The following is a 12,588-nucleotide window of genomic DNA, read 5'->3' on the forward strand; positions in this document are numbered from 1 at the left end:
TTAAAACTGTACAAATGAATGCAGGTTACAAGTGTCTTTTGTATTGAAAAGGAAATGTTTTTGTTGTTTTGCAAATCTACATTCAAGTTTTATGATTAAAACATTGTGCATAGAGATCAGAAGACAACTTTGTGGGGTTGGTTCTCCTCTTCCACCTTTATGTGGAATTGAACTCAGGTAGCTAGGGTTTTGTGGTAAGTACTTTTAGTTGTGGAGCAATCTCAGCAGTTCAGAACTGTATATAATGCCTATATATAATTTGTTCTCGAACAGAAAAGTAATCAATGTGACTGGGGAAAGTGACGGCAAAGTTTAGGAGAGATAAACTCAAGGGGAAAACAGACAGTCAGATCACATAGTGTCATGTCTGTTTGAATGTGAAAATACACACATAACTAAGTTTTTATTCTTTTAATCAATTACAAAGATCACCACCAATATATTGTTTTAACTACAGTTCAACTGGTGTTGAATTTTAGATAATTTCTGTTAATTATTTTCATGTTTAATCTTAGTAATAAAGCGGTTATACATGTGACATCTGTTCTTTAGCAATGGTAAGATATGAAGTTTATATATCGTTGTGGCAGCAGTTTACACCTGTGACCTCATTTATCGCTCTAGCCCTGCTCCATATCACGAGCCTTGCACAGTGCTGTTCATTAACAGCATTTACTGAATCAGGAATGGATCCATCATATGGACAAGATACTTAACACTTAGAAGATTTTTAATTTTCAGAAAACATATTTGTTTTAGATAACTTGTTTCATGACCACAAAATACTTGCCTTATAAATCCAGCAGAAATAAAGTTGTTAATAACTTCTATTGAAATAGTATTCAATTTATAGTTCCACGATCCTTCAGGGACATAAAATACATGAAGTTCCACCAACTGAATAAGAAAAGCATCAGTTAAAATTTTTCTATAGAAAAGGAATCAATTTACTTCCTATAGAATTTTAAATTAAACACAACTAGCTGGGCAGTGGTGGCACATGCCTTTAATCCCAGCACTTGGGAGGCAGAGGCAGAAGGATTTCTGAGTTCAAGGTCAGCCTGGTCTACAGAGTGAGTTCCAGGACAGCCAGGGCTACACAGAGAAACCCTGTCTCGAAAAACCATAAAAAAAAAAACCCAAAAACCCAAACAAACAAACTACAACTAAACTATAGAATGTATTCATTCATCTAATCAAATGACAAAGTAAGAATTTGCTACACTGACTGCTTGACACTTGTTTTTTTTTTGTTGTTGTTTTTTTGAAACAGTGATAACCTGTTGGGTCACAGCTTGCACACAACAGCTTTCATAAATGCCATTCTTCCTCTGGAGTTCATTAAGAATTTTTCTTTCTTTTCTCCCCCACTCCTCCTCTCTTACTAACAGAAGTTTACTACAGTGTATGACAGGCTCCAGGATAACACTTCATTTTAGCTTTAGGTGGCAAAAGATGTTACAGCAGGGAATCCAGATGTTTAAAAAGGAATGAACAATCTTGAGTACAAGGACACCTTACTTTTGCCAGACTTCTTAATTTCATTTGTGGCCAGGAGGCCCTTTCCTGTAGCCTTGGCTTTTAACTCCTGAGTTTCTCTTCTGTTTTTAATTTTGCTTGAAAGCCTAGACTTCCTCATTCATCTCTTTGGCCTACATCTTGAGCTGTTTCAGGTGCTTCTTTTTGAACCCCTTGTGGCCTCTTCCCCAGATCCTTAACATAAGCCAAAAATGAAGATGGTGTTTTCTTATTGCTAGCCTTTATCTCTCAACCTCTATCCTACATTCTTCAAGTTTTAAAGATTGTCTCACAGTGACAATCAAAAAGCTAATACTGTGGTTTGGGAAGTGGATCTGTTCTCTAGAGTTCTAGGGAGAATTTGTTCCTGGTGTAGAGCTTCACTGTTAACAATAACAAAAACAATAATCATTGCAGAGTCTCATGTTCTTTATTCTAGGAAAGGCCTTTATCCACTGCACATGAAAGTTCAAAGGGCTTAAATAATTACACTCTTAACTATAACAGTAAATGTCTAGAAACCTTAAAGTCTCACTACGGGGCTAGAGAGAGAGCTCAGCAGTTATGAGCACTTGCTACTCCTGCACAGGATCCAAGTCTGCTTCCCAGAACCCATATATATTAAGTCCTGTTTCAGATGATCCAACGCTGTGCTCTTGGTTATGGGAGCTCATGGTGTACACACACACACACACACACACACACACACACACACACACACACATATTTTGGTGTTCCCTTAAATTCTTTACCCAGACTAAATACTTCATTTGCTTCTGACTAATCTTGGCCCTGTGAGGAGTTAAGCTTGGTTAAGAAGTATAAAACAAATTATATATAGACTTTCTTTGAAAGGGGTATTTACTAGGAAATATAATGATATCAAAGTAAGGAAAAAATGGGGAGATAAAGGCATGGAGAGGCTGTGAGTTTTAAATAGAATAGTGTTGCAGAATTGTGCTGAGGTCTAACTAAAGACTGAAGGGAAAGAATGAACCAGTCAGGTGAACACCTAGAGATAGAAAGAGTTCTAGGAAGGCCTCAATGTGGAAACCTGAAGAGGATTGAAATAAACAGAAAACAAAAGGGAAGCAAAGTAGGGAAAACTTCAAGGAGGAAGGGAATGCATGTTTTTAATAGAAGCACTACAGACATAACTTCAAGGAGGAAGGGAATACATGTTTTTAATAGAAGCACTACAGATATAACCTCAAGGAGGAAGGGAATGCATGTTTTTAATAGAAGCACTACAGATATAACCTCAAGGAGGAAGGGAATGCATGTTTTTAATAGAAGCACTACAGACATGACACACATCTTTGTTTCATATGAAGAGAAACATACACAAAATTATGAATGTTTAAATATCTAAAATTTACATAAAAATTTAACATTTGCCATTTATTTTTTGTCTGTCTTTCTCTCTTTTTCTTTCCTTCTTTTTGGGTCTCATATAGCCTAGGCTAGCCATAAACTGTACAAGTGATAGATTTTTAAAAATCTTGATCCTCTTGCTTTTGTCTCCCAGGTGCTGGGGTTACCAATATGAGCCACCATGTCTGGTACTCTCTTTTTCTCTTTCTTGACATAACAAAGTAAATCTGATACCATGACTTCCTATCAAAGTATCCATACATATTTTAATGTCCATTGTCTGTAAATAAAGACTTCTCTAACATTTTTATTTTCACATAAAACATTTATTTTATTAATGTCAACTAGCATCTGATATATATTCAGAGTATATTGTTAAATTTTCCTCAAACTTTTTAGCCTGGAATTTATTCAACATCCACATATTAGAAGCTATGTATGATGGAGTACACCTGCAATTTCAGTATTTAGGAAGTCAAGCAGAGTTGAGTGTGTAAGAATGATCAAGTATTAGCTAAAAGCATTTGCATCAGAAAGGAAAAAACAGATTTGCCATCATCTGACAAAAGGAAAAAGCAGACCAAATTTCTGGAAGAAGATTAAAACCAGCTTTTGATATGTTAGGTTAGATGCTTATTGGTCATCCGAACAGCAATGTTTAATAGTTAGCTGAATATGTTTATATCTGGAATTTGGAAAAGAAAACTTAGATGAAGGGAAAAAAAAGGACTTATAAAGTTGGTATTAAAATCTATAGGCTGAATGAGATCAACACAAAACAAGAGCAGAGAGAGAACTAATAGCTGAGATGATCCCCTATAAAGTCATCGGGAAGAAGGCAAGATCCAACAAAGAAGCACTAAGAATGAACAACCATGAACAGGTGGAAAATCTAATTATGTAAGAAGCAAAGTGAAGGAATATTATCAAGGAAGAGAGGGATTCAATCAGATCATGTAGGTTTATGAGAATTAATTATACTTAATTCTCATGAATTAATTATACTTTATTCTCATTCTTCATGATGAAGAGGTGAATTTAACAAGAGTTTAAAAGTGAAAAGTTTGTAAAAAGAAAGAACAAAAGGTTGGTGGTGATTTTAAAAAGTTTCAAAATACTTGTACAAAAGAGCAAGTCAATGAGTGACACATATCATGAATACCTTCCAGCAAAAATATTCCACTTGAGACTCATGGTTATGAACTGAGAGTGAAAACCGTCCTTATTGTACATTCTTCCTCAGATCTTCAGAGAAGACTAGGTGGAAAATGTATTCATTAGGATTGTTGTTTAGCAAATTACAACAAGGCAAGAGCTGAAAGTGTTCCAAGTGTGAGGCAGGGTGATCCTGTGCCCTGTGGGATTCAGGCTGGGTATGAGGGCATCATCAACAAAGTGTGAGGCAGGGTGATCCTGTGCCCTGTGGGATTCAGGCTGGGTATGAGGGCATCATCAGTTGAGAAACAGTAAGAAGGGTGACAAGATCGATTCATGCTGATCATATGGAGAAGATTAGAGAAAGTGAGTTAGAGATACAAGAAGCATAATCATATAATCTAATGTGACATAGGAAGTTGGGATCATGGTAGAATTAGCATCTAACATTATGTCATTTGTATTTTTTGCTCTTTTCAAAACCAATAATAGGCATGGTTTTCTTACCTCTGATGAAGACGGTCGACTTGGATTGAGCGACATGTTGACAAGTGTCTCAATGGGATAATTATCAGGTGGAGTTTAGGATGTTTAATATATCTTTCTTCATTTAAGCAGCATTAAATAAGTATTTAAATAGATTTTTGGTTTAAGATAGCATTCCAGCTATTTCTGGTCTTTGATGTGTCCAAAAAGCAAAGAGAAAAACATAAAAGCTTTAATATAAACCCAAAATATAAGCTTAGAAATGTATATATTCTTATTATTCTCTTTTAAAAGGATACTGTACAGTAAGTAGGTCAGTGATTCTAAGAAGTACACTCTATATAGACGGCCTTCTCAACTTATAATGGTGTGGAAGTGATAGTGTTCTTGAGTTTTAGGACTGTTGTCTCTTCCTGAGCTAGCAATACGTGACTTGCTTTTTCCTTGGGATGCTGGGCAGTAACAGCGCTGCCAAGTACAAGATCATAAAGGGGAGTGCTCTTGCTAAGCTATAATCAATCAGTAAATTAGTTGTATTAAGTGCATTTTATTTTCAAATTACAATGGAGCACCATACCAGTTGAGGATAATAATCTGGTAATTACAGTATGAAGACTTTTTGACTAATCAATTCACTTTTTGTGGATCAAAATTTTGGGTTAAACATATACTACATAAAATATAGAAATATACTTTTACAAAAATTTATACCAATGGCCATGGAATGATGATATGCATTTTTTTCAGGGCATAGCATAAATGTAAGCAACCATCCTAGTTGAAAATACTGGTCTTTAAGTATATCAGGCATTATTTTTATTATTTCCTGTAGTTTTCCTCATAGAATTTACGGCAATTTATAGTAATTAATGATAAAATATGTATATGTGTATATGTATATATATACATATATATATACATGTATATATATGATAAAAGCTGAGTAGTTGAAATATTATTCTAAAAAGAAATTTCCAAAGTTGCCAATCCTTGACCATACTTCCACTAACTTAATGATACTTATGCTAACACAATGAAAGCTTTTTTGTATCTCAAAAGAGTGTACTTTTTGTATCACTGCTTTACACTAACCTCCAAGTAGTAACTTAATATACAAAATTCAAAACTCTTCCAACTCTTTAATACATTTTATATATGTATGTATATTATTGTATATAAATGCATTAATAATGTATTTAATACAACTAATATTTAGCACTATGAAATACTACTAGATACCACTATTGTCTCTAACAGTATCAAAATTAATAAAATTATTTTGTAAGGTATACAATCTTTTGAATCAAATTGGATTCACATATTATTTCCTATGTAAATTTATTACAACAGCTAAAATTATTCATTATTTTGACTATAACACATTACTTTGAATGCATTAGTAGTTTAAGAAAACAGTAATTTCATATTTGTAATAAAAGGTTTTTTTGCCTTTATGCTAATATTAGTTTATATTATGAACTAAAAAAAATGATATATACATTTATGATTATTAGAGAAGAGTTAATCAATAACTATTATAATCTATAACACATTATAGCCTATAACAATTATAATAAGTATTTGGGGGTTGGTATGGATGGTGTGGCTATGTGTTAAAATGCTAAATACTGGCCCCAAGATCTGGTTTTCCCAGCAAGCAGATCCTCACGTATACCAAGTGATCTATATAAACCTGCTCTCCAACTTAAAGCTATTGGTTAAATAAAAGTGGCTACAGCCAATTACTGGGCAGAATAGAAGTAAGCTGAGTTTCAGTTACTGGGCTGGGGATCATGGGTAGGGACTATAAGGAAGAAGAAGGAGATGAAGGAGAAAGGACGGAGAGAACAGAGGTCTCCATTAGAAGTGATGAATCAGGCACACTCGCCCAAGTGAAATGTCCCCTGAGAACGGACTAATTGAGAAGAAATAACCCAAGTGACACTCAAACAGCAAGTACTTGGGGAGAACACAGTCTAGCATATAGAAAAATAGATTAGGGGTAATCCCCAGTAATTGTGCTAAGCTGATTAAATAAATCCATAGGACTCAGCCTTGATTACTGGGGCACTAGCTGGGTCATATTAATAACTAATAGTTATTAAATAACAATTAAAGTACCACTTATATAAGTATGAATTAACAAAATAGTACTCAAATTAAGAAACTGAAATTTTATGTAGATACATCAAATATATTATACTAATTCAGAAGAAACTTGTAATCAAGAGAACTCAAGAAATATCAATAAAGATCTACTTACTATTGTTTTTTGGTAAACTACACTTTAATACACACATTTCCAAGTAATAGCAAAGCAGCAATATTTAGTAATATTTTAGTCATGTTTAGTCATATCTAGCTGGACAAGTAATAATAATAATGTGTGTGTGAGTCAGTCTGTCTGTCTGTCTGTCTGTGTTTTTTTCAAGATAGGGTTCCCTGTGTAGCCTTGGCTGTCCTGGAGCTCACTCTGTAGACCAAGCAGGCCTCAAACGCAGAGATCTACCTGCCTCTGCCTCCTGAGTGCTGGGATTAAATATGTGGTACCACCACCGTCACTGGCTGAGACTAAAAGTTTAGATAGATAAAAACAAATAAAAAAGCCTATTAGGAAGATAAGACCTTTAGGAATAAGATTGGGGGGGGGGGGGCTCAAGACTTCAACTATAATTTGGTAGCTGCTGAAGGAAACAGAATATAGGGAAAGAAGTTAGAAAGCAATCATCATAGCCACTAACATGCTCATACTATTAGAAATGTATACTTTTCTGAGGTTATAAAGATTTTTAAAAACAGATTGACTAAGCAATGCATTGTAACAGGCAATCTAGATGAAACTAGTCATAAGCAATAAAGGCCAGAATTTTTGCTACTAAAATTCTCAACCTTTGGTTTTCTTCTTGTTTGGCTTATCTGTGGGGATAGTTCTAGTTTTGAAGTTTCACACAGAATCAATTTCCATTACCTGTCTACATTATCTTTAAATAATAACCTCACCCAATGCTTGACTAACTTGAATGAGTCTGTTATTTAATCAATAATAAGCTTAAATTAAAATTTAGGCATAATTAGAATTTTGAGTTGATCCTAACCAAATCATTTCACATACTAAATCCTAACATAAGATTTGGATTTTCAAACTAATTGGCTAATGAACAAAGTAATACCAATTAGAACATAAAGAGCTCTGATGAGCAAGAAGATGACTAGAGAGTTCTAATACAATCTCCCATGTACTACAATATTTCGATTTACAACCTTTCTGTCAAGAATGGATAATCAATCTTATCTTGTAATTTCAATCAACAATTACCAATTTGTCTAAAAGTGAGTTGTTTAGTCTGGGAGTACAGTGCAGTGGAGGATCACTTGCATGGTGTGTGCAAGGCCCTTAGGTTTGAGCCCCCGGAACCATCTGTTAAAAATAAAGTTATTGAAAAATATCCCAATGTCACATCTGATCTTAGCAGAAGACTACAGAGATCCATCAAAAATAACTCTGAGACTCAGTTCCAGAGCTAAAATCAAAATTTAAATATTTCTAGTATTCAAAGTAAATAAGGATTTTGAGTAATTTTATAAAGAGATACTCAGTGGACTAGAAATCCCAAGTAACCACTAAAATTGGGAGTTAACCAAGGCTATATTTACATGTATCAGAACCCTATCGAAAGCAATCAAATGGAATGAGCACTAGCAAAGCAGGGCTCTAGTCCTCCATACTGTATATGACCATTCATTGTGGTCTATGTCTCAGTCACAAATCTGAGGAGAAAATGACTTGGGCTTAAGATCTTTCCCAGTTCTTAAATTCATTCAGGTAGTGACAATACCTTTAAACTAAGAGAAACCAGAATCCAGTCAACCTTATGGCAGATGATGGGAATACTTCCTGATACAGGCCTCTCTGATCAGGGTAAATTCAGATTCTATTTCTGTTCTCAGAGTTTTGTCCTGCCTAGTTCACAGGTGATCTAATAAAGTTCTAACCCTTCTAAAAGGTAACTTGTGTTGGCTAAATAAACAAAGTGCCCAGGGACATCCCTGAACCTACATACCATTAGGGCATATTTAAGATTTGTAGTACTAACTGATAAACTAAGTCAATTTATAATGACGTCTTGACCTGTTGTTTTGAGCCTGTGGCAGGACAGTCCATCATGGCAGGGACACACAACAGAGGCTTATGATATGAAGACTGAGGAAGAGGGGAATGTCCTGACGCCCCTATCAGTGGTATGCTCACCTTCCACTAGGTCTCACTCCCTAAAGGCCTAACCTTCCAATAGCCCCATAGGCAGGCAGGCAAACTTTAGCATTTAGGCCTTTGGCATGTATTTAAGACAGAACCCAGAGCATGAGATGAATGCTAATGTGGTCAGATAGAAGGACAGAAATGTAACATTTTAGAGTAAGAATATCTAATGCCCCATTCCCTGAAAAATGGATGATAATATGCATAAATGTTGAACTAAAAATACAAATCTTAAACACTTTTGAAAACATTCTAACAAAATTTCCTTATAAGTTCCGTATTCAATTATGAAAACTAATTATTATACCAATATGTTAGCAAAGTCATAGAAAAAGAAATGTAATGCATGTACGCAACAGAAAAAAAAAAAATGGGAAACCTATGTTGTAGGACACTTTTTTTAGAAGCAAGTCTCTCATTTTGCCCAAACTTCATTTTTCTTAGATACTATAAAGCAGAACAATGTAAACTCAAAATTCCAGAATCCTCAACATAAGTAATATAAATTCATTTGAGAAACTCATTTTGAAACCTCTTGGCTTGTGGCTAAACTCAAAAGGCTTGTGAATCTTGAAAGTATTTTATTTAGTACTGAGCTCAGACCCAACGAACTAAAGCTGAATAAGGTGAAGAAACTAGGTGAATTTAAATTTGCAGTGTCCTGCAGACAAAAAACAAAAGAGCAAAATTTATTGGTAGTGTTTTCTTGTCATTCATTGTTAATCGGTTCTCTGTGCCAAGTCACTTTTGACAACAAAGTCTATCTTTAATCATCTAATATGTAAACACATGGTAAAGCCTTTGAAATATTTTAGAACACTGTGGAAGGTTAAAAACAATCTTTTATTAGGAGATACTGCTTGTTCATTGTTGGGAGCCGACTCCTAGCAGAAAGCGGCTATCATCTTTGCAGCCATCCCAGGCCATATACTCTGACAAGAGATTTGCTTTCAACAGCCCACAACAGCTGAGCCCACTCTGACAAACATCTTGTTTTGCTTATAATTTTATTTTGTTGTTAGTGCCTCCAGCTGCAAGGCGCACATGGTAAAGTGTCTTCAGCTGTGTTCCCCTGATTGTCCATGGCTGCGAGGCACGTGGAAAAGTGTATAAATACCCAGAATTTTTCCTTTTAGTAAAAGAGACTTGACCATTCTCCCTGTCTTGTCTCCTTTCTTCGAGTCTCTTTCCCCTCCATCCCCACTCTCTCTTGCTAGACACTGACCCACAGACGGAGCAGCAGCTTGGGCCAGGACACAGTGGCCCCAAAGCCGGGCAGTGTGGGCCTCAACATAGTGGTGCCTCAACGTTGGCACTCTAGTAATCGGGATACAGTGAAGGGCACCGTGGGAATTGAAAGCGGCCATCCTCACTCCTGCGCTGGAGAAGCTGGAGAACCTGTCAACTGATGGAGCTGGCTTGGCAGTGACACTCAACAGCAAGAACCAGAGGCCCAGTGAGGGACGTTACTGGAAGAAGGGTCTGCCAAGAATTCAGAAGTGAAACAAAGGTGACTGCAGCGAGACCAGTAGGTCATAGTCACGAAAATGGGGCAAGAAATAAGTGAGCAGAAACAGATGAAAAAGCCTTTAACGACTCGAGGAGTAAATTGCAGGCTGCTCTGAGTCAAGAGAGCCAAACAAATAAATAGAAGGCTGCTCTAGGCAGAGAGCTGAACAGAAAGATAGTGTTAATCAGTTGTATTAGATTGATTTAACTTTCAAAATGGGTGTGATTCTGAATTGTGTAGTTATATTTTTCCTCTGAATAAAAAGTCAATATAAAGGCTTTTCTGGTTACTGGTTCAAATATAGGCAGATTTGGGAAAAGTTTTTCTATGTGTTTTCTGACGACGTCATTAAGGTAGTAGTTGTGTCTTCCAGAATTATATGGATCAGACATGACAGAGGTAGGCCTCCAGAAGAAACAGATTCCAGAGAAACAAAATGATTATCTTGATACTAAAATTTGTTGAGATTTGTATATTACAGAATGCACAGCCTTGGTGAATGAATCTTATCACCTGCATGTTCACTGATGCCCTGGACTTCCAGCTGGATGCAGTTAACACAGACATCAGAGGCTTATCAATTTACCCTTCCCCTCATCTCTCTTCTAATATCTCAACGCCCATGCTCAGCTTGAAGTTAATGAAGAGTCGGCACCCCAATTCCTTGGACTTGGGGACCGAGGTGGTTAATACTAGGCTGTCTTTCTAGGGAAAGTAATAGTTTTATTGGAACAGGGAGGAAGAGCTAAAATTGATTACACAGCCATAATGTATTGGTAGAAATCTGTATAATTGTTACTAAGCTAATGAAAATTCAAGGATTTCATTGGTATAATTTCTTCTATTCAAAATTTGTGGGTACAAGGCTTAGACCTTTTACTTCTCCAACAGGGGGCTTGTGTGCTACCCTTAAAGAAGAGTGTTGCTTTTATACCAACCATTTAGGCATTAAGTCTCTTGCCTAACAGGTCCATGCTGTTTAACAAACTGATGGCTTTTGTACAACAACAGACACTATTCAAATGAAACCTATACAGGTCCATTATTACAGGCTGAAAGTAGGGGACTCTAAAACCTCTGTCATCAAGACTGACGAGGATTAACCCCTAACTTACAAGCTAAGCAGGAGAGTCAACGATGGGTAAGAGAACACCTCAAGACCCTTGCCCCTAACTGGGAGGCCTCACCATCCTAAGACAGGAGCTCAACCAATGGTTGTTGAGTATCCAAAGACAGGAAAGGGAGGCTCAGGCCCCTTGTTCTGACCTAAGGCAGGCATGGTTTTTCCCAGCCTTCCCTTTTGAAAAAAATTTAAAAAGGAGGACCAGTTGGGGGGCCACTATGTTGAGGCCCACACTGCCCGGCTTGGGGCCCACTGTGTCCCAGCCCAAGCTGCTACTCTGGTTCGCAGGTCATGGTCTAGCAAGAGAGAGTGGGGATGGAGTGCCAAGAGACATGAAGAATGAAGACAAGACAGGGTGTGTGATCAAGTCTCTAGTCTCATTTATTGAAAGGAAACACTGGGTATTTATAAGCACAAGCAGGGGAACACAGCTGAAGACACTTTACCATTTGCACCTTGCAGCTGGGGGCATTAAACAAAACAAGATATGTGAGAAAAACAGGATATTTATCAGAGTGTGCTCGGCTGTTGTAGGCTGTTGAAAACAAGTCTCTAGTCAGGGGTATATGGCCTGAGATGGCTGCAAAGATAGCCACTTTCTGCTAGGAGTCGGCTCCCAACAGTTCATGAACTGTATTTAATACTCATAGCTTCAAATATAAAACAATTTAAAGGCAATTTTATTTTTCTTTCCTTCATATCCCGATATGTATTGCTTATTGGACATACTGTAAAACTATGATGGCATCTAGTGTTTGAGACAGCAATACACTCTGGCTTCCTAACTCAATAGTTTGGAGAAAGGAAAAAATAAACTTTGAGGCAAAGACAAAATAAAGTTTATTCCTCAACATGTCCTTAATATTGGGTACTGTACCATGTAAAATCTTCTTTGACATTTCTTCCAGCACATTTTATAGTTCTTAAGTATTGCACTAATATAAAGTAGAACATTCTTTACGTTACAGGTTAATTGTTTATTTTGGTGGCACAAGCCTTTAATCACAGCGCTCCTAAGGCTGCAGATCTGAGTTTGTGGCCAGCTTGGTCTACAGTTTCAGGCCAGCCAGAGTTACAAAAGGTGGCTCTGTCTCAAACAATATTGTTCTTTTTTTTAATTATGTATTAATGTGGTTCTGTACATGTGTGAATGTGGATGTTCCC

At 36.5% G+C, this 12,588-nt stretch overlaps 1 protein-coding gene across 3 annotated transcripts in view; it reads right to left on the reverse strand.

The window, feature by feature from the left end:
* The window catches only part of Spata1 (spermatogenesis associated 1), a 41,991-nt gene that overhangs the window by 28,339 nt on the left and 1,064 nt on the right, over positions 1–12,588 (reverse strand). For all 3 annotated transcript variants that reach the window (XM_076933350.1, XM_076933349.1, XM_034499828.2), the window contains exons 2-3: positions 4,555–4,724; positions 791–897 (exon numbers count right to left, since the gene is read on the reverse strand). In XM_076933350.1, coding sequence (XP_076789465.1) covers positions 791–897; positions 4,555–4,590 — 143 coding nt within the window. In that variant the 5' untranslated portion in view covers positions 4,591–4,724. The remainder of the gene's footprint in view (positions 1–790; positions 898–4,554; positions 4,725–12,588) is intronic.

The sequence above is a fragment of the Arvicanthis niloticus genome, chromosome 4 (assembly GCF_011762505.2).
Source record: "Arvicanthis niloticus isolate mArvNil1 chromosome 4, mArvNil1.pat.X, whole genome shotgun sequence".
Lineage (NCBI taxonomy): Eukaryota > Metazoa > Chordata > Mammalia > Rodentia > Muridae > Arvicanthis > Arvicanthis niloticus.